Source organism: Carcharhinus amblyrhynchos, chromosome 3 (genome assembly GCF_965287045.1).
Source record: "Carcharhinus amblyrhynchos chromosome 3, sCarAmb.v2.hapA, whole genome shotgun sequence".
Taxonomy (NCBI): Eukaryota; Metazoa; Chordata; class Chondrichthyes; order Carcharhiniformes; family Carcharhinidae; genus Carcharhinus; species Carcharhinus amblyrhynchos.
In genome coordinates this window covers 138,830,264-138,853,451 of record NC_137326.1, presented here as the reverse complement: position 1 = coordinate 138,853,451, position 23,188 = coordinate 138,830,264, and the positions used below count along the sequence as shown (strand labels likewise).

At 46.3% G+C, this 23,188-nt stretch overlaps 1 protein-coding gene across 3 annotated transcripts in view; it reads right to left on the bottom strand.

Annotated features, from left to right (window-relative positions):
- ccdc50a (coiled-coil domain containing 50a) overlaps nucleotides 1–22,633 on the bottom strand; it is an 82,789-nt gene extending 60,156 nt beyond the window's left edge. For all 3 annotated transcript variants that reach the window (XM_080186104.1, XM_080186106.1, XM_080186105.1), the window contains exon 1: nucleotides 22,530–22,633. In XM_080186104.1, coding sequence (XP_080042230.1) covers nucleotides 22,530–22,578 — 49 coding nt within the window. In that variant the 5' untranslated portion in view covers nucleotides 22,579–22,633. The remainder of the gene's footprint in view (nucleotides 1–22,529) is intronic.
- Nucleotides 22,634–23,188: the final 555 nt, after the last annotated feature.

Genomic DNA, 23,188 nt, shown 5'->3' with positions numbered 1-23,188 from the left:
ACTGGAAGTGTACCACAGCCGATACTTACAGAACACTGGGAGAGCCTGTTAAAGGAGAAAGGACAGAAACCAAGAGACTAGTACTGCACTTCCATATTAAAAATATCACGTCTCCATGCAGTTCCTATCTGCGTCTCTCAACTTTATTGTTGCATTGCTGAATATGTATCACGTTTTCCTCCAATTAGAAATCCCATATTCACATTTCTTACAGGATTTGCCAGTGTAAATTCACCATTTTCCTACATAAGCTAACAGTCCAGGTCCCACTTCTCCCAAAAACCTTTGAAAACTTGCCCGTTCTTTCCTCAGTAACAAATTTTGAATATCCAAGATTAGGTTTGAAGACATTGCTGCTTCCATCATGTATTTCACAACAACATGGTTAAACTTCACAACTGATTTTTTTTTGGGTCTTTCAATTGTCTTCAACAAGACATTTTCACAGACAGAGAGATTCTAATCACATTGGTACATTGTCAACATATGTATTTTGAAGTTTTGTCCAACACGGCACCAACACATCCAGTGGAGCCAAAGGATGGGAGGATGTCGCTTCTCACCTTGGGACAATTTGAGTTTCTTTGCTTCTTCCAAATCACAGAATCCCTACAGTGCAGAAGGAGGCCATTCGGCCTACTGAGTCTGCACCAACAACAATACCACCCAGCCCGATCCCCGTAACTCCATTGATTTACCCTTGTTAATTCCCCTGGCACTAAGGGTCAACCACATATCTTTGGTTGTGGCTTAGGTGGATTGACAACGCTAAATCAATGATTGTCTATCTATTAATTTTAACATGGTCAGAGGGACAGGCCAGGAAATGATAGGCTGGTCAGTCGATGGTGGGTAAATTATTGGAAACAATTCTGAGAGTCAGGATAAATTGCCATTTAGAAAGGTATGGATTGATTAGAGACAGTAAGCATGGTTTCGTTAGGGGAAGATTGTATCTTACTAACTTAAGAATCTTTTGAGGAAGTAATAAGAAGGATTAAGGAGGGTATTGCAATGGACATTGTCTTCCTTAAATCCATAGAGACATTGACAAGATGCCACATGGCAGAATAGTCAGAAAAGTGAGATCCCATGGGATACAGGAGAAGGGGAAGATGGCAAGTTGGATGCAAAGTTGACTCAGTGATAGGAAACAAAGGGTAATGGTTGATGGATGTTTCTGCAAATGGCAAACTGTTCCCAATGGTGTTCCACAGGGCTCAATATGGGGCCCCTTGCTGTCTGTTGAATATATAAATGATTTAGACTTAAATGTGGATGACGTGGTTGGAAATTTGCAGATAACACAGAAACTGGCCGTGTAGTTGACAGTGAAGAGGATAGCTGTCAACTCCAGAATGATTTCAGTGGTTTGGCTGAGTGGGCAGAGAAGTGGCAAACGCAATTCAATCTGGAAAAGTGAGGGAATGCATTTGGGGAGGGCAAACAAAGCAAGAGAATACAAAGGGAAGTGAAAGAGCTGAGAGTGCGTGTCCACTGCCAGCCAGTATAATACTGCATTAACAATGCAACCACAGCTGGCAATGGGCTTCAGTCAGGCCCCAATGTAAGATTCAAGCCCAGGTCTTTGAATGCTTCTTTTATAACCCAAAATCCACAATAAACTAACCTTCAGAGTTTCTAAGGTGGAACTCCTAGGAATCATTTTTATTTCAGTGCAATTCTTAAAGGAATGAACTGACTTGCAGTGGCAGAAGGATTCAGAAGCAGAGGACAGAGATCAAATGTGATTGGCAAAACAACTGAAAGGGAGGAAGGAGACTTCCTATTTTTACAGCAAACTGTGATCTGGAATTCACAGCCTGAAAGAGACATTGATTCAACAGCAACCTTGAAAAAGGAATTGGATACATACTTGCAAGGAAAATGATTGTGAGCTATGGGTAACAGGAAGTAGTACTAATTGGATAGCTCTTTCAAAAATCCAGCTGATGCAAGCCTTGTTCCTTTCCATGCTGCATCCTTCTCAGATTCTCTCCCCAAAAGAAATGGTCTGTGATGCTTGAAGCAACATTCAGCTTGGCTCAGTTAGAATCAGATCATGGGTTCAAATCCCATTGGAGCGCAGTGCTGAATGGGTGCTGTAACACTGGAAAAGTCATCATTTGGAGCAGGAATTAAACCAAGTCTGCCTGCTGAATTTATTGTAAATCACTGTGTGCCACAATTCAAAGGCAATAAAGGGGGCCTTTCCCAGCACCCTTCCCACAATTTAATTTCAAAAACGAAACTCACTGCAGCTCGTGGAATTCTGCTGGGCACAAACTGGCTGCTGCTTTTGCTTACACTTCAAAAATAATTCATTGGATTGGCAGCTACTATTACTCAACCCTCCCATCACTGGTTTGCGTGAAACCACTGCTACCAGCCTGGAATTTGACAAATTGCATTTCTTTTAATTGCTGCCAACCTCACAATAGGCGCCCGGCAGAAGAAAACAGGAAACCTTAAAAATCCCTCCTAACTGCATACAGTATGAAACTGAGAAATCTGGCTGAGTGCCAAGGATCTGCAAGGAACAGGAAGATTAGGAAGGACAGAAGGATACACTTAAATGATTAGTTAATACAGGTTCAGTGTTTAAAAGTCTACTTTTCCCTTCAGAAGCACAGAGGCCGTGAGATCCGAAACACACTCCCCCAAAAGGCTACAGAACTCTGCAAAACTTTCAGTCTCCATCTCTAATCTACAGTAATGTAAATCTCAGACTGATCACCTACTGCCAGTCTATCATCTAGCTCATCAACATCTCTGATCTGCCATGCTCCTCTCCCTTAATTTCTCAACAACCTGCAGCCTTAGCTTCCTACTCAAGTGACCATGTAAAAATCAGACAGCTTGGCAGAGATTTTCAGCCTCTGAGTTCAGACTGTGCCCACCCAGCATCCAAGATTCTAAATTACATCCTCAATTTATTATACAAATATCGAGCGGCTGCATTCACTGATGTTGGTCATGTTAGAACAATGAAGATAGTGACTTCCTGAAATAAAACAACTGCACTGAGATGCAACTGAGGCTATCACTGTCCATCTCCCCAAAGCAGCTACAACCAACTGTGTCAGTGGTTTTAGTAAAGCTGTGAAACAATGATGAACATGTGCACCCGCACACACACTCAAACATACATACATACTCACTAAAACAAAGAAGCAGCGTTGGAACAGAGTTTCATTAAGGTTCCATCTGGAGTCCCGAGTTCAGTCTGGATGTCACACTCAGAGGATATACTGAGCTTGCAGAGGGTACCGCACAGAATGCAATGGGGCTTAGAGAGATAAATTACTGGAATAAGTGACATAAATTTAGTTTGCATTCTCTTGGTATATTCAGTTGTTGATTTAGAGGGTCAATGAAACACTCAAGACTGAGATTAAGCAGACTTTTGTTGAGAAAGGACACCAGGAATATGAATCAAGGGGAGAGGAACTGAATTAAGATACAGGCCAACCAGGGGGCAGAATCAGGTGAAATGCCAAACAGCCATCTCCTGTTCCAATGCAGCTTGTAGGAGGAATGAAAGATTGAGGGGAGGCAAGGATGTTCATTTTTAATTTCATTCTTTTCCAGTGCCAGCAAGTACATTAAATTCAAGTATGTGGGTGAAAGGAGCAGACTTGATTTCAGTGCAGGGTTTACAACGGCCAAAGAAGGTGCCTGTCAAGAGGGAAAGCACAGCGCACTAAACAAAACATTATCAACGACGGAGACAGAATAGCACAAGAAGCTGTAAGTTAACACAAGAGAAAGATTGTCATTGAAGCTGCTGTCCTAGTCGTAAAATGTCACATTGACCAGCGTTTAAAACGTGATTTTCAGCTCTGCCATGGTGGCTGCACGATTGCAGCTCACATACAGCAGGACTGGTCCCAGAGCAAGGGCAATAAGCCAAGCCATCTCTCACTGTGAGTACAGCTCATGTCAGAGACCAACCACATCCATTTTGTGGTTTACAAAAATAAAGTCGATCACAGTTTACAAGTTTTGCCCAAAATGGCCATAGCACATCCAAGCCACAATGTTTAAGGAAGTGAAGCAGCCACAAACTTTCAGCGACATGAGCAGATGGCTGGGCTAGAGCAATTTTCAGTGAGGCACTGCCAAGAGTATGATTTCATCAAGTCCACAACGTGTGAAATCTTCATCCATTTGAACCGTGAGACAGCTTGCCCTGGCTGAACCTGGGTTATTTGGCGTGCTCTTTGAGCTACATAGCACTAAAGCACAGGGCTGGTGGAAAGAGAATTTGGAGAGGAACTAAAGCCGCTGTTATGTTGTATGCATCGCTGTTAGTAACACTAACTTCTAGTGTGCAACCACTGATTTACTGATAATAGTTATCAAAGGCCTGTTGTCCCTCAAAGGGGCAAATATGGTTTACTCAGATTGCAGCTTGTGTACGGACCCAGAGAATCAGACACAGCAGTGGTGACACAGTCACTGCACAATCATAAAAGCAGCCCAAGGTACACTGGCACGGAACGGTCTCAATGGAACTTTCTCTTAGCCGATCAGTTTGAATGCATGAATTAAATTTCACCAGTCATTTTCATCTAGTTCAATAAATCACTAATTACAATTATCAGCAAATTGCTGAAAGTATTGCTTTTCCACAGAACCTTGCGACCTCAGGGATTCCCCAACCAAAGACATGTTTCTGAAACACAATCACTCACCTGATGAAGGGGCAGCATTCTACAGGCTTGTGATTCCAAATAAACCACTTGGACTTTAACTTGCTGTTGTGAGACTTTTCATTGCTGTAAAAGATAACACTCTATCTGTGCACAGATAATTGTGCAAGCGATACTGATCGAGGGATACATAATGTTCAGGACACCGGGAAGAACTCCCCAGATCTTGTTTGAAGTACTGCCATCGAATCATTCACATCCTTACCGAGTGGGGGGAGATGCAGATCGCTTCAACACCTCACCTGAAAGGTGGCACCGCTGGCTGCTCTGCTACTGTAGATTAGTGCTCTAGCGTCTGAAGTGGGCTTGAACTCAACTCTAACTCAATGGAAAGAGTGTGATTACTGACTGTTAGGGTACTGGACCAGAACCCCAGGTTATATAAGAACGCCAGCCATGGCAACGGCTGAAGGACAGCCAACCCAGCACAGGCAATTGGTAAAAAAAAAGGTGACATAAGGAAAATCATTTTTTACACTGAGTTATAATCTGGAATCTGCTGCCTGAAAGGCTAGTGGAAGCAAATTCAAGAGTAACCTTCAAAAGACAATTCAATTATTAACATTAATTGAAAGAGAAAGATATCAACAAAGAGGAGAAATATAACAAACTGGATTGTTCTTCCAAAGTACTGGTACTAATTCAATGGGCTGAATAGCCTCCTTCTGTGCTGTAGCATTCTATAAGGAAGATGCGAAGGCAGGCACGGGGGATGGGGCGGTAGGGGCTTTAGGAATGAAGGAACCACTTAAAAAATTTGTTAACACGGGCAAAAGTTTTGATTTTGATGTTTTGGGGCACAGGTGGACTGTTGTGAGGCCAGGAATGGGTGAAAAGTAGGCCTTGGTGTGGGACTGGTGCCAATGGCAGTGCTCTGCACATAGACAGTGTTACCTAGGAGAACACAAACCTGAAAAATTTTACACTGCGCACAGGAGGCCAGGATTAGAGTTGAAGATTTAGGTGACAGAATTTTCAAGCAGACAGAGGCCAATCAGCCCACCCATATGGATCTCAAAGACTCCATAAACTTTTCTTTCCCCAATATTGTTTTAAAATTTTATTTAAAAATTCATCCCATTCCTTTTATAAACTAATTAGGATTGTTTTGTCCATTATTCCTGATAACCCAAGTTCGAGCTTGAACAACTGCCTGCAATTAGAAAAATAAAATAAATAATTCTGGACACCTCTATCAATCCTCTCCATCTTGTGCTACAATAAAAAGCTGCCCCAGTTTCTTTAGTCTTCCCATAACCCAAACCTCTCATCCTGGGGATCATCTTTGTAAAATTCTTTGCATGGTCTCCGTGCCATTTCTTCTGGAAGTAAGAACAATAAAAAGGGCCACAACATCTTCAATTATACCAGGGTTTCATTTAAAGCCCTTCCACACATTTTAAGTTTTTTTTGGGGTCACAAACACAAGCACATTAGCACTGCAATGAAGTTACTGTGAAAATCTCCTAGTCACCACACACTGGCACCTATTCAAGTATGATGTAGAGATGCCAGTGTTGGACTGGGGTAAACACAGTAAGAAGTCTCACAACGCCAGGTTAAAGTCCAAGCAGTTTATTTGATAGTAATCCCACAAGCTTTCAGAAATCGTGTTCCTTCGTCAGGTGCATGGAACTTCCACACACCTGACGAAGGAACACCGTTTCCGAAAGCTCGTGGGATTACTATCAAATAAACTGCTTGGACTTTACCTATTCCGGTACACGGAGGGAGAATTTAGCATGGCCAATTCATTTCAATGATACACCTGATGGATAGTAACAGTGCCCATCTCCGATCCTCATTCAACTTAGTAAGAGATTGAAAAGAATCAAACAGCAGATTTCAGTTCCCTTTGGCAATTCCTGTTATGGAGAGATTGGAGAAGTTGTGGTTATTCTCCTTATAATAGAGACAGTGAAAGGGGCACTTCTTAGGAGGTGTTATAAACAAAAAGAAACGGTTTTGCACTGGCAGAAATCAGTGATCAGAGGATACTGATTTAAGATAATTGGCAAAAGGAAAAACGAAGGGACATTTACAAAGCAGGTTATTCGAACTGGAATAAGTTGCCTGAAAGAGTGCAGATTGAATAGGAACTTTCAAACAGGAGTGGGAGAAATCCTTGAAGTAGTAAACTTGCAGGGAAATGCAGATAAAATGGGAAAAATCAGACAATTTGGACAGTTCTTCCAAAAATGTGGCATAGGAATGATGCGACCACTGGCCTCTTTCTCCACCTTATATCAGACAGCATGGTGACAGAGTAGTTAGCATTGCTCTGTGTTGAGACATAGGCTCAGCTAATCATTCACTATTCTTGCTGAGGACCTCTTAGCATTCTTTCAGTCCCCATCTCTGTAATGTAAAACCCAGATTGATCATCTAACCACCACTCTATCATCTAGCTCAAGTACATCTCTAATCTACATTGCTCTTTTCCTTGATTTCTCAACAACCTGCAGCCTCAGTTTCCTACTCAAGTGACCATGTGAAAATCTGAGTGGCAAAATCAAGGCAATTTCGAGCCAGAGGAAGCAGCTGCATTCATTGCTGTCGATGGCGTTAGAATGGTGAAGATAGTGACTTCCTGAAATAAAACAACCGCACTGATGAAGACAGGTTGATGCAACTGAGGCTATCATCACTGCCCATCTCCCTAAAGCAGCTACAACCAACTGTGTCAGTGGTTTACATAAAGCTGTGACACACACACACTCTCACTGAAATAACAAGGAAGCATTGCTTCAGGTGAACAGAGTTTCATTAAGATTCCATCTGGAGTTCTGAGTTCAGTCTGGACATTACATTCAGGAGCGATATATTGAACTTGCTGAGGATACTGCACAGAATGTACTGGGGTTCAGAAGATGAATTATGTGAACAAATTACGTAAACCTGGTTTCTATTCCCTCGAGTTTAGAAAGCTAAGGAATGTAACTGAGATGTCTGAAATGCAGGGACTGACTAGGCTAACTATAAATAAAGTCGCAGCTCTAGGAGCAAATCCACAACAAGGAAAGACAATCTTATGATTTGAGGTCATCTTTTCTCTTGTGTGTTTGTGGGATATGGGCATTGCTGGCTGGGCTAACGTCAATTGCCCATCGCAGAGGCAAATTAACAGTCAACCACATTGCTGTGGATCCGGAGTCACATGTAGGTCAGACCGGGCAAGGACAGCAGATTTCCTTCCCTAAAGGTCATTCTGATTTGATTTATTAGTATACAGTGAAAAGTACTGTTTCTTGCGTGCTATATAGACAAAGCATACCATTCATAGAGAAGGAAAGAACAGAGTGCAGAATGTGGTGTTACAGTCATAGCTAGGGTGTAGAAAAAGATAAACTTAGTGTCAGGTCGGTCTATTCAAAAGTCTAACAGCAGCAGGGAAGAAGTTGTTCTCGAGTCAGTTGGTACATGACCTCAGACTTTTGTATCTTTTTCCCGAAGGAAGGTGGTGGAAGAGCGAATGGGGTGTGGGGACCTTGATTACGCTGACTGCTTTGCCGAGGCAGCGGGAAGTGTAGACAGAGTAAATAGATGGTCATCATTAGGCTTTTCATTTGATTTTTTTATCAAATTCAGCATTTCACCAATTGCTGTGGATTCGAACCCAGTGCCCCAGAGCACTACCGAGTCTCTGGATTCCTAATTCAGCGGCAATACCACAATGCCACACCACCTCCTCTTGATTCAGGGAGCACTATTTCTACCCAAAAGATAATGGAAATCTGCCCTTCCTTTCCTCCAACAACTGTGGTACACATAGTCTGAGATTTGGACGGTGTGGTAAATTGGCCACACAAAGACAGTCAAACACATTGAGATTTTCAATCTTCTTTAGTTATGGAAATAGTGTGTAACATAGCCATAAAAGTGGAGGCAGCTAGTTACACAGGTCCCTCATAGTAAACCTAAATCCAACGATGTCACTCCCACATGCTCAGACCCACTAAAGAAACCAGTTGATGAGCATCTGAAACGTCACAGCAAACAAGGCTTTGGGGCAAGTGTTGGAAAATGGAATTCGAATAGATAGGTGCTTGTTGGCCAGCACATACATGATGGGCTGAAAGGCCTCTTCCTGTGCTGTAAAATTCAACATTTTTGTTGATCACAGACATCAAGGAAATGAGATACAAGTCAACTAAGTCTGACTGAATGGTAGAACAGACTTGAGGTGCTAAATGGTCCCCTTCTAATCCTATGTTCTTCCCATGGTCCTGTTGGTAAATGTACAGCACACTGTAGAACAGAACAGTCAGATAGCTGGCCACACACTGCTCAGCACCGTTACCTGAACACTGCTGGCTTGACAGTGGAGCTACAACAACAAATCTCAGAGTTTGTTGCCTCGCATCTACCTCCACATACATCGTGACTGCCCATTTTGGGAATGCTCTGAAGGAGAGCTGACATCTGTGGAACTTTACACACTGAGTTACGAGCTTCTGGAGAGGAAGGAAACAATGAACAAACACTCTGGAATGTTGAGTGTTATGAAGTGAAAAGTCATTATTCTGCAGCGAGTGAAGAGAGCTGAGTACCCAAATCCAGTCAATCGTAGGCTGAACAAGCCAAGAGGTTTTACCACTTTTGATCATTCAAATCATACATTTGCAAATTGCTCGGTCTGTCCTCAAGCTGGAGTCTAAGATCAAGTGTAGTATCGACATGCTGCACTTGGTTGAAGTCATTAGGTTACATTTCAGCTTCATTTGAAGCAATTTTTTAAAGCGGCATCTCGGCTATTTGGCTAAGATGCAAATAAGATCACGCTCTGGAGGAGGAGCTACATCTACTCCAGTCAGCTTGGATCATGTAAATCAAGCCCAAGACAGGAGGTGAGAGCCCTGTCTTGTCAGCTTGGATCGGGAATGTCCCAACTTGTTGGGACTCTGAATTGTGTTTAATTTGACTTGATTGGATTGGAATAAAGTTTTTAAAAAAATGCTTTTAGTGAGAATGGGACTGGTTGCTGTGAGCTGTTACTAAAAACAAAAGCTGCACATTGAGTGACCAATGCAGGAAAAGTGACCCGAGGGCTGTAAGAACACAATAAGCTGACCGAGGCAAAAGTTAGGAAGCAATCTGGGTCACACACATTTCAAGTCGTTCAGATTCAAGTGGAATTTCCACAGCCAGAACCAGGTCCAGCATCTGCCCCACCAACCCTCTCCTCAACACATTTTCAACTCAGAGTTAACAATGTTTGCATTGTTCCACTTACTCCCTCCGCTAGAAATTGGTGATTCATAATATAATAAAACCACACAACACTCTTTGAACCTGCTCATATAACCATTATGTGTAGGAGTTGAAGACAGAACGGAGTAAGAGTTTCGACAGAGTACACTTTGCTCATTTGCACAACTGGATGGTTCGTTAACACATCAACACACAGGTCAACCAGTGTATCAGCTCCAGCCTCAACTTCAGCAGAGGACTTGCAAAACAACAGAAGAGACTAAGGCCAATTAAATTCTCCTTCCATCATCCTGATGGGCGCATTTTATTTTACTTTCCCACAAGATGTGGGTGTTGCTGACCAGGATAGCGTTCATCGCTCATCCCAAATGGCCCTTAACAAGGAGATGCTGAGTTACCTTCTAGAACCACTGCAGTCCACAGTCCATTTCGGGATTTCCCACAGATTGTAATACCGATATAATGTCAAGTCAGGATGGTGTGGGGGCTGGACAACTTGCAGGTAGTGGTGTTCCCGTGTGTCAGCTGCTTTTGTCTTTCTTGGCAATACAGGCCACTAGTTTAGAACGTGCTGCCGAAGGAATCTTGGTGAGATCCTGCAGTGCACCTTGAAGATGATACACACGGCTGCTAGCAGTGGAGGGACTGAATGTTTAAGGTGGAAGCAGTTGGGCATGTTGTGGACGATAATGGAAGTACTGATTCACCATGTGATCAACCTCCATCAACAAATCTACAGCAAATCTACCCAAACAGGGGGCTTGGAGGTCTCCACCCAACCCCCATTGTCCCAAGTTGTGGAGAGCTTCGGGAATCAGAGGTCCAAACCCAACTGTTCTTCCTAAAGTACACTCATCTCATGTCTCCACCAGTTAATTACATCTGCTTTAAAATACAGGAAATCAACAGGCAATGGCTGAAAGCTGTGTTTTTTTTAAATTATTCAGTATTAGGCTTGTAAGAACAGCATATGGCACTCGACTCATCGATCAACAGTTCTGACGCGCCACAATGAAAAACTGCACCGACCTCCTCAGAAGACAAACGTGGGACACGGCGGACAGATTACCCTTCGTCGTCCGATACTTCCCCAGTGAGGAGAAACTATGACATCTTCTTTGGAGCTTTCATCATGTCATCGACGAAGACAAACATCTTGCCAAGGCCATCCCCATTACTTGCCTTCAAACAACTGCGCAACCTCAAACAGACCATTCTTCACAGGAAACTACCCAGCCTTCAGGAGAACAGCAGCCATGACATTACAAAACCCTGCAAGACGTGCTGGATCAACATGGATACCACCATCTCATGTGAGAACATCACCCACAAAGTACACGGTACATATTCATGCAATTCGGCCAACGTTGTCTACCTGATATGTAAAAAGTCTGACAACACCAGGTTTTAGTCCAACCTATTTATTTGATAATATACTATCAAATAAATAGGTTGGACTAAAACCTGGTGTTGTCAGATTTTTTACTGTGTTTACACCAGTCCAACGCCGGCATACCCACATCATACCTGATATGTTACAGGGAAGAATGTCCCGAGGTGTGGTACATTGGCGAGACCATGCAAATACTACGACAACGGACGAATGGACACCACGCAACAATCGCCAGGCAGGAGTGTTCCCTTCAAGTTGGGGAACACTTCAGAAGTCAAGGGCATTCAAAGTGGCTTTCAAGAGCAACACAACAACACAGGATCGCTGAGCAGAAACTGATAGCCAAGTTCCGCGTGCATGAGGACAGCCTCAACCAGGATCTTGGGTTCATGTCACACTACATGTAACCCCCACCATTTGGCCTGAGCTTGTAAAAATCTTACTAACTGTCCTGGCTTGAGACAATTCACACCTCTTTAACCTGTGATTATCTCTCTCTCCACTCACATTGTCTGTACCTGTAAAGACTTTCTTTACCTGTAAAAGCTCACATTCCAATCATTATATTGCAATTGTGTCTTTGTCTATATATGCCCTCTTTGTGAGTCCAACTCGCCACTCACCTGGTGAAGGGGCAGTGTTCTGAAAGCTCGTGATTCCAAATAAACCTGTTGGACTTTAACCTGGTATAAGACTTTTTACTGAATTAGGCTCAAACAGTGCTTGTTCAACCTTCGATTTTAACTGAGATAAAAGATTCTGCTCAGATTTAGGCAGCTTGCTCAAAACAAAATCTCAAAATGAATCTGAAACAAAAACCTGCACTGGGAATTTCAAACACATTCATTCTGGACTGAATGGAGTGCATGAGATTAACATAAGCAGCAATCTCCACACAAATCAACCAGCCTTTCAGACAGTGAGTTCCAGACTCCCACCACCCTTTGGGTGAAAAAGGTTTTCTCACATCCCGCCTCAACCTCCTGCCCCTTACTTTAACCAACATTTATTGCCTGCCCTTTGTTGCCCTGTAAAGATGATGGTGAGCTACTTTCTTGAACTGCTGGTAGTTTGAAAGGACTACATGTCTTGCTAGGCCACTTCAAAGTTGACCACATTGGTGTGAAACTGGGGAGGCCCAGAGTGAGAGTGGGCAAGGCCAGGAGGTGATCTCTCATCCTCTGGGTTGAGTGCAATAACTGCTACAGCACTATGTTTCACTGCACCCCCCACTGACTGTCCACTAGCCTTTGCATTGAAATTCTCTGATGCAAATGTTTTAAAAGATACTGGTTGTGTGAGAGTGATGCGGTGATGTATTACTCATAATGTTGTTGGCACTCTCAAAATCAATTTGCAGATGACGAAGAGTCCAATTCTGGGAAGTATGTGGTTGTGCTGGGCAGTAGAATTTTCAGCCCCGCGTAGGGATTCCTCTCTCTCCTCCACCACCATCATTTTGCCTCACTATTAATTCGCTGAGCTTCAAAGCAGCCTTGCCATTGATAGATCAGGTAGAGCAATGCCAAGTGGTGTGCAGCCTTCTCCCAGCCAGTGGTGTCAATACCTCCCTGCATTAATGCAGTCTTGAGGCATCCTTGTACCTTTCCCTTTGCCCGTCCTTAGACCGTTGGACATGGGAGAGCTGGGAGAAAAGAACCTGTGGAGGGAGGTGGTTTCTGGGCATCCGGACACAATGGCTTGTCCATCAGAGGTGGTTCTGCAGTAGCAAGGTTTCGATGCTGATAGATGCACCAGCTTCATGGAGGACCACGTACCTGCCCATTGAAGCGTCTTTGCATCCTCCTCACAACTCATACCTCAACCTAGTTTTGTGTCACACGTAAAGTTGGAAATAATACTTTTAGTCCCCACATCCAAATCGTGGATATAGATTGGCCCAAGTACTGATACCTGTGGTACCCCACTGGTCACAGCCTGCCAATCTAAAAATAACCCAATTATTCCTAATCTGTCCACTGACCAGTTCTCAATACACGCCGGTATATCATGTCCCTATCCAATCCCATGTGCTCTAATTTTGTTTACTGACTCTTTGTGTGAACCTTAACTAAAGCTTTCTGAAAAATCAAATGTAGCATTTTATTGATCTGTATCTTAATTTAATAGTCTGCTTATACTTCACATTCTTTGCTGCCCTTACAAATCAAAATTCCATCAATTTCAGTCTTGAACATTTCACTCAACTCAGCATTCAGTTTTTTTGGAGGAAGGATACTCTGAGAAAATTCCTGGTTTCATTGCTGAACAGCTTCACTCAGAATCCCTACAATGCAGAATTTTATTTCCCAACAGTTGAAGTAGGTTTGCTCCATTTAAAACAAATTCCTTCATCATTACAAGCATCTCATTCAGATCCTCTCCAACCTTTTTAACTCAAACACAGAATCACTGAGAATTTATTCTGTTTGATCTTTGACAGAGTGTACCTTCTCATCCCACACAGTACTTACCCTTCATCTGTCAACAGTCACAGCTCACTAGGGGTTGCCCTGAAAACTAACAACTTTAGGTAGTTTTTAGAATTACTCATTTGCAGATCTTCTCCATGGGGAAAACGGCCAAGAAAAATCCCAAAGCGTTTTTTTTTGAAAATTCATTCTCAGGATGTGGTTGTTGTTGGCCACCCCTGGTTCCCCTTGATAAAGTGGTGTTGACCAGCCTTCATGAACTGCCTGAAGAAGGAGCAGCGCTCTGAAAGCTCGTGATTCCAAATAAACCTGTTGAACTTTAACCTGGTGTTGTGAGACTTCTTTCTTGAACTGCTGCAGTCCATGTGGTGAAGATACTGTTCGGGAGGTGGCTCTGGAATTTTGACCCCCAGCTTGATCAAGTGTGAAAACTCACTTTTAATGAAATACCTGAATTTTGTGTTGAATCAATGAGTTTATTTTAGAATTGCCAACACCTTACAGTTCAGAAAGGCAGGCCCATGCTGGGAGATCCAGTCCAGTACACTGGGCTTTAACCTGGCAGCTCACAGATCAAGACTGACAAGATTGCTGGGCCGAGAGGTCCAAACACCCTACAAATCCTGAGCAAAATTCACTTTATGCAGCCAGAGCCAGCTGCTGTAGATGCATGCTGCAATGTTGGTAAGCTGGATCAGAAAGGTCCCAGGATGTCTGGTGAGAAAATGGAGATGTAAAGAGACTGAAGCACATTGTCAGGGCAGAGAAGAGGCACATCATGCATCCAAATATGTTTTGACTGACAGGGGCTTGCTGTGAACAAGAATTGAAAGTAATCTATCCTCTAGCAATCTATCCCAAAGTGAAAGATGGTGGCAAAGTGATCCTATCATTTAGGAACATAGAATCCCTACAGTGCAGAAAAGAGGCCATTTGGCCCATCAAGTCTGCACCGACACTCCAAAAGAGCATTCCACTCATGTGCTCTCCTCCACCCTATCCCCGCAACCCAGCACATTTCCCACGGCTAATCCCCCTACCCTACATATTTTTGGATATTAAGTGGCAATTTAGCATAGGCAATCAACTGAACCCACACATTTTTGGACTGTGGGAGGAAACCAGAGCACACGGAAGAAACTCACAGAGACACAGGAAGAAGGTGCAATATCCACACAATCACCCACTCAAGGCTGGAAATGAACCCGGGTCCATCACGCTGAGGCAGCAATGCTGACTATTGTGCCACTGTATGTAGTCCTCAGTGAGAACACTGACACAATGCACGAATCCTGCCAATGGATTTGCAGGATCTGGTGTAGGCAGCATTGGTGGTACTTCACCAGGGTTTGAAGTAGCTGCTGTACATTGTCCAGGTCTCTGAGCCAGACAGGAGGGCAAATATCATAAGAACATAAGAAATAGGAGCAGGAGTAGGCCATTCAGCCCCTCGAGCCTGCCCCGCCATTCAATAAGATCATGGCTGATCTGTCGTGTCTCAGTTCCACATTCCTGCCCTCTCCCCATAACCCTTAATCCCCTTGCCTATCAAAAACCTATCAACCCGCGTCTTAAAAATATTTAGCGAGGCAGCTTCCACCACTTCAACGGGCAGAGAATTCCAGAGATTCACCACCCTTTGAGTGAAGAAGTTCCTCCTCAACTCCGTTCTAAACCGCCCCCCCTTTATCTTGAGGCTGTGCCCTCTAGTCCTACTGTCCTTTCTGAGCGGGAAGAGCCTCTCCACCTCTATCCTATCCATCCCATTCATCATCTTATAAGTCTCAGTGAGATCTCCCCTCATTCTTCTAAACTCTAACGAGTACAAGCCTAGTTTATTCAGCCTCTCCTCATAGCTCAACCCCCTCAACTCCGGTATCAGCCTAGTAAACCTCCTCTGCACTCCCTCCAAGGCCAAAATATCCTTGCGTAAGTGCGGCGACCAAAACTGCACACTGTACTCCAGCTGCGGCCTCACCAGTGCCCTATACAGCTGCAGCAAGACCTCCCTACTTTTATATTCAATCCCCCTCGCTACGAAGGCCAGCATCCCATTCGCTGAAGGCCAGCATCCCATTCGCCACACTTGGTGCCGAGTCTGAGATCCTGGTCTCCAAGCACTCTCTCCCTCAGACGACTGCAGGTTGCGCTGGCACACCGAAGGCAGTTTTGAACCTCATTGTCAATGTACTCATGCCAAAACAATGCCAAACATTAGCAGACCTTTGAAAATTAGACATGTGCCCCTTGGCCATGAAATTAACTCAATCTACACAACAATATATTTAATAACCCTTTGATGCTGAATGGAGCTGCAAGACACTTGTAGACAGCTAAATCCTTATGGAGCCAATTACCCCTCTCAAAACAATGCAGATCGTGCCAGATGAAATCACTGCCACAAATTGCAATAGACATAAGAAACCATATTCCACTAAAATAAAGACTAATGTTGAGTCAGCACAGCACTGCCTGTGCAAGTGTACCTTTCAAATATTATACATGCGCCTCGCTCTCACAACGTAAGGATACATTTCAACAACCCTTCCTGAATCATTAGAAACAGATGTGAATCATGAGCTATGTACATGGAGTATGGAATAATATCACACCAAGGATATAGCTAGCAGATTGTACAGTTACCACAGCACACAAGCTCACATCAATCTAAAATATAAGGGTCCTAACTATACAGGAGGACACTGGCTCAACTTTCAGCAATCCCCAGAATTCCAGCCTAGATCTGTTGTCCAATAAGCAACAATCCCTTTGCCCTCATAGAACAATTGAACGATGTACATGTGGAAGAATATTAGCGATCAAATAGCATGGTTACCCACTGATACACTACTCAAGTTATACAGTGACAGACCCATCCCCACCAGTACTGCACCCCAGTGTTATACAGTGACAGACCCATCCCCACCAGTACTGTACCCCAGTGTTATACAGTGACAGACCCGTCCCCACCAGTACTGCACCCCAGTGTTATACAGTGACAGACCCGTCCCCACCAGTACTGTACCCCAGTGTTATACAGTGACAGACCCGTCCCCACCAGTACTGTACCCCAGTGTTATACAGTGACAGACCCATCCCCACCAGTACTGCACCCCAGTGTTATACAGTGACAGACCCATCCCCACCAGTACTGCACCCTAGTTATACAGTGACAGACCAGTCTCCACCAGTACTGAACCCCAATGTTACGCAGTGACAGACCCATCTTCACCAGTACTGTACCCCAGTGTTATACAGTGACAGACCCATTCCCATCTGTACTGTACCCCATTTGAGATCTACATGGCCTCCCCCGTTCCTTTGAAGTGAAGCTCGAGGAGATGAACCCAGGCTGACACCTCAGATTTCAGTTGCCTAATAGCTAATTGCTTGCACTGTTTTTAATAACACACTGGGGACAAAAGTGATCCTCGGGCAGTCTCAAGATAGTCTGAACAATTGCTCTGTTGCAACTGATGATTGTGGGAATGTAGCTGAAGCATGTTTACAGCTCATATAGTCAGTCAGTCCACAAAGGACTATAGGAATCTCTCTGCTTCAATGATTACATTGCATACATCTCAGGCTCTGGGGAAATTGATGCTGCATGTTTTATTTTTAGATCATTACTCTAAGTAAACAGGAATAAGCTTTCACTCTCGAGTATCCTAAAGTCTTGTTGAAAATGCAGCAAATTCATTGGCTCACTTTGGCATTAACCAACAGCACTTCCAACTCAGAATGCGAAGATTGTGGGTTCAGCTTCCAGAAACTGAAGCACATACTCCAAGCAGTTCCATCTCTCAAGTGAGATGTCAGTCCCACTAGGGTAGATGTGGAAGATTCCACTTCATTATTGGAAGGGAAGCAGAGGGTGCTCTCCCCCTCACTACGGTCAGCATTTGTCCTTCAGTCTACATCACAGATAAAGAAATTAGCTTGTCGTTTATCTCACGGCTGTGTGTGGGAGTTTGCTCTACTTAAATTGGTTGCTGCTTTTCCAATATTACAGAAGTGACAGAAGTTCTTCACCAGCTGCAGAGTGCTTTGGGGCACCCTTGAAATCATGAAAGGTACAACAGAAATGGAAACTCCTCTCTCTGGCCTGGGCTGACATGTCGATTTATGCTGCTACGTCCTCAGTGCAGAACTTCACACTGGAGTAATTTTGAACATAAAACAGCTTGGAGCTGCCGAAGTGTCAGGAGAGTAAAGGAGAAAATTGGCAAAACAATTTACATGAATACAAATACTGACAGCAACATATTCAACAATAACTTTTCAATAATAAGTGCTTTTGTATTATCACAGATAGTTTAGATATCATGTCATAATTGGAACAGAAGACATCAGCAGGCTGTTACTGCCTTTTGCAAGAGCTGATGCCCGTACAATCCCAAACTATGAAAAGCATTCCAATGCAGGATAGAGTGTGAACTGGAGGGTCAGCTACAGCAACTGAAGTTCTACATCCCTCAATTTGAGTAATGCCTTTCAGAGAGTAATTATTTTGTATTCTGGACAGAATCTTCACTTTGTTGAGTGTTCCTCCATATCACCTTCCACTACAATCTTCACTATTCACTGATGCCACAACTAGTACGAGACTAACGCTGAACTTAACACAAGTGAGACACTCCAATAATGCGCTTTACCACTGGATTTAAATAATGATAAATCACTGACTGGATCCTTATTAGATTACTACCTTAAAATGACCTATGTTTCATTAAATTAGATTCTGACAAGATCCTGGTTTGATTTTCAATTTACAAAAATTCAAGAAAGGAATTCAAGTATTGATGATAATTCTTACATAATGATTGCCAGATCTACAGAAGAATGTATCGCTCATTTGTGGCTACACCCAGTTTTAATAAAATGATTCTGACAGAAACCTTGAGGGGGAGGATTAAGATATCCAAACCAAAGACAGGGGCAGCATTCTCTCATTTGCTGAATTAAGGATTAACAAATGGCCCTGCCAATACTAGCTACAGCTCTGCCTAACAGCATCAACATATCAAGTTAATTTTGGGATGGGGGCAGAGGGAGTGGTAAGTCAGGAGGAGGAAGAGGAACTGGTCTGCTCCTGATCCAAAATGTTGGTTAAGGACATAATGGTCATCAGCAGGTTGAACAGACATGAGACAGCACCCCTCAGCGAGAAATGCTGCACACGATCACATCAGACCTTTTGTAGTCTGGCTGTTTCAGCTTGAATCCCAAATGACAGATCGGAGCCGGGGGGGGGCGGAGGGGGGAGAAGAAAAGATTGACTAAAGCAGGGGTGAAGACTTGAAGATACGTTAGGGGAATATTCACCATGGATGAAGAATCAGGAAGAAGTCCATAATCTTACAATTAAACTGTTCAAGGGTGATAATGAGCAACTTCTTCATGAATGAAAATCTGCAATACTCTCCCCAAAGTTACAGGTGCTGAGGATTGAAATTGAAAAATTCCAAGTCTCAAATGATTAGATGGGTATAAGTAATAAACATTACAGGACTAAGGCTGGGAGATGGACTTAAGATTGCATAGCTGCATGACCTGATAGAAAGGCGGGAAAGGCTCTAGGGCTGAATGGCCTCCTCCTGATCTGAGGACCAGAGGGGAGAGTTAGAGGGGAAAGGGGAGGAAATGGGTTGGAGGAAGACCCGGGATGAGGGGGAGGTGAGGTGAGGGATGAGGGTGAGGTGAGGTGAGGTGAGGGATGAGGGTGAGGTGAGGTGAGGGATGAGGGTGAGGTGAGGTGAGGGATGAGGGTGAGGTGAGGTGAGGGATGAGGGTGAGGTGAGGTGAGGGATGAGGGTGAGGTGAGGGATGAGGGTGAGGTGAGGGATGAGGGTGAGGTGAGGGATGAGGGTGAGGTGAGGGATGAGGGTGAGGTGAGGGATGAGGGTGAGGTGAGGGATGAGGGTGAGGTGAGGGATGAGGGTGAGGTGAGGGATGAGGGTGAGGTGAGGGATGAGGGTGAGGTGAGGGATGAGGGTGAGGTGAGGGATGAGGGTGAGGGATGAGGGTGAGGTGAGGGATGAGGGTGAGGTGAGGGATGAGGGTGAGGTGAGGGATGAGGGTGAGGTGAGGGATGAGGGTGAGGTGAGGGATGAGGGTGAGGTGAGGGATGAGGGTGAGGTGAGGGATGAGGGTGAGGTGAGGGATGAGGGTGAGGTGAGGTGAGGTGAGGGATGAGGGTGAGGTGAGGGATGAGGGTGAGGTGAGGGATGAGGGTGAGGTGAGGTGAGGGATGAAGGTGAGGTGAGGTGAGGGATGAAGGTGAGGTGAGGTGAGGGATGAGGGTGAGGTGAGGTGAAGGATGAGGGTGAGGTGAGGTGAAGGATGAGGGTGAGGTGAGGTGAGGGATGAGGGTGAGGTGAGGGATGAGGGTGAGGTGAGGGATGAGGGTGAGGTGAGGGATGAGGGTGAGGTGAGGGATGAGGGTGAGGTGAGGGATGAGGGTGAGGTGAGGGATGAGGGTGAGGTGAGGGATGAGGGTGAGGTGAGGTGAGGTGAGGGATGAGGGTGAGGTGAGGGATGAGGGTGAGGTGAGGTGAGGGATGAGGGTGAGGTGAGGGATGAGGGTGAGGTGAGGGATGAGGGTGAGGTGAGGGATGAGGGTGAGGTGAGGGATGAGGGTGAGGTGAGGGATGAGGGTGAGGTGAGGGATGAGGGTGAGGTGAGGGATGAGGGTGAGGTGAGGGATGAGGGTGAGGTGAGGGATGAGGGATGAGGGTGAGGTGAGGGATGAGGGTGAGGTGAGGTGAGGTGAGGGATGAGGGTGAGGTGAGGTGAGGTGAGGGATGAGGGTGAGGTGAGGGATGAGGGTGAGGTGAGGGATGAGGGTGAGGTGAGGTGACGGATGAAGGTGAGGTGAGGTGACGGATGAGGGTGAGGTGAGGGATGAGGGTGAGGTGAGGGATGAGGGTGAGGTGAGGGATGAGGGTGAGGTGAGGGATGAGGCGAGGGATGAGGGTGAGGCGAGGGATGAGGGTGAGGCGAGGGATGAGGGTGAGGCGAGGGATGAGGGTGAGGCGAGGGATGAGGGTGAGGCGAGGGATGAGGGTGAGGCGAGGGATGAGGGTGAGGCGAGGGATGAGGGTGAGGCGAGGGATGAGGGTGAGGCGAGGGATGAGGGTGAGGCGAGGGATGAGGGTGAGGCGAGGGATGAGGGTGAGGCGAGGGATGAGGGTGAGGCGAGGGATGAGGGTGAGGCGAGGGATGAGGGTGAGGCGAGGGATGAGGGTGAGGCGAGGGATGAGGGTGAGGCGAGGGATGAGGGTGAGGCGAGGGATGAGGGTGAGGCGAGGGATGAGGGTGAGGCGAGGGATGAGGGTGAGGCGAGGGATGAGGGTGAGGCGAGGGATGAGGGTGAGGCGAGGGATGAGGGTGAGGCGAGGGATGAGGGTGAGGCGAGGGATGAGGGTGAGGCGAGGGATGAGGGTGAGGCGAGGGATGAGGGTGAGGCGAGGGATGAGGGTGAGGCGAGGGATGAGGGTGAGGCGAGGGATGAGGGTGAGGCGAGGGATGAGGGTGAGGCGAGGGATGAGGGTGAGGCGAGGGATGAGGGTGAGGCGAGGGATGAGGGTGAGGCGAGGGATGAGGGTGAGGCGAGGGATGAGGGTGAGGCGAGGGATGAGGGTGAGGCGAGGGATGAGGGTGAGGCGAGGGATGAGGGTGAGGCGAGGTGAGGGATGAGGGTGAGGTGAGGGATGAGGGTGAGGTGAGGGATGAGGGTGAGGTGAGGGATGAGGGTGAGGTGAGGGATGAGGGTGAGGTGAGGGATGAGGGTGAGGGATGAGGGTGAGGGATGAGGGTGAGGTGAGGGATGAGGGTGAGGTGAGGGATGAGGGGTGAGGTGAGGGATGAGGGTGAGGTGAGGGATGAGGGTGAGGTGAGGGATGAGGGTGAGGTGAGGGATGAGGGTGAGGTGAGGGATGAGGGTGAGGTGAGGGATGAGGGTGAGGTGAGGGATGAGGGTGAGGTGAGGTGAGGGATGAGGGTGAGGTGAGGTGAGGGATGAGGGTGAGGTGAGGGATGAGGGTGAGGTGAGGGATGAGGGTGAGGTGAGGGATGAGGGATGAGGGTGAGGTGAGGGATGAGGGATGAGGGTGAGGTGAGGGATGAGGGATGAGGGTGAGGTGAGGGATGAGGGTGAGGTGAGGGATGAGGGTGAGGTGAGGGATGAGGGTGAGGTGAGGGATGAGGGTGAGGTGAGGGATGAGGGTGAGGTGAGGGATGAGGGATGAAGGTGAGGTGAGGGGTGAGGGTGAGGTGAGGTGAGGGATGAGGGTGAGGTGAGGGATGAGGGTGAGGTGAGGGATGAGGGTGAGGTGAGGGATGAGGGTGAGGTGAGGGATGAGGGATGAAGGTGAGGTGAGGGGTGAGGGTGAGGTGAGGGATGAGGGTGAGGTGAGGTGAGGTGAGGTGAGGGATGAGGGTGAGATGAGGGATGAGGGTGAGGTGAGGGATGAGGGTGAGGTGAGGGATGAGGGTGAGGTGAGGGATGAGGGATGAAGGTGAGGTGAGGGGTGAGGGTGAGGTGAGGGATGAGGGTGAGGTGAGGTGAGGTGAGGTGAGGGATGAGGGTGAGATGAGGGATGAGGGTGAGGTGAGGGATGAGGGTGAGGTGAGGGATGAGGGTGAGGGATGAGGGTGAGGTGAGGGATGAGGGTGAGGGATGAGGGTGAGGTGAGGGATGAGGGTGAGGTGAGGGATGAGGGTGAGGTGAGGTGAGGGTGTGGGGTCTGAGGCCTCCTCCCCCCCCCCGGTTCCTACCTGTGTTGACGGCGGGGAGGCTGCTGTGGTCGATGCTGAAGTCCGCCATGTCCGCCGCTCCTGCCCCGCTCCCTCTCCCAGCCTCTCCGCCGGGCGGTGTCTCCAGCGCCCCGCACGGTCCGTCCCTCTCTCCACTCCCCCCGCCCCGCACGGCGTCCGACCCGCTCCACTCTCCCACCGCCCGCCCGCTCCCGGAGATTGGTTCCGCCTGTTTCATGCGCACTACCTGCGGCCGGGAGCAGAGAGCGAGCAATCTGCCGGCCACTGGGCATGCGCAAAATCCCTGGCCCCATAGATACAATGTATACCCATACATGCACCTCACAATGTATACCTATACATATACCTCACAATATATACCCATACATATACCTTACAATGTATACCTATACATATACCTCACAATATATACCCATACATGTTGTGTGTGGAACCGGAGGAGATTGGAGAAGTATTGAACCAATATTTCTCTTCGGTGTTCACGCAGGGGGACATGAATATAGCTGAGGAGGACATTGGGTTGCAGGGGTGTAAAATAGACAGTATTACGGTTGATAAAGAGGATGTGCTGGAAATTCTTGAGGGGCTGAAAATAGATAAGTCCCCTGGTCCGGATGGGATCTACCCTAGGATTCTCTGGGAGGCTAGAGAGGTGATTG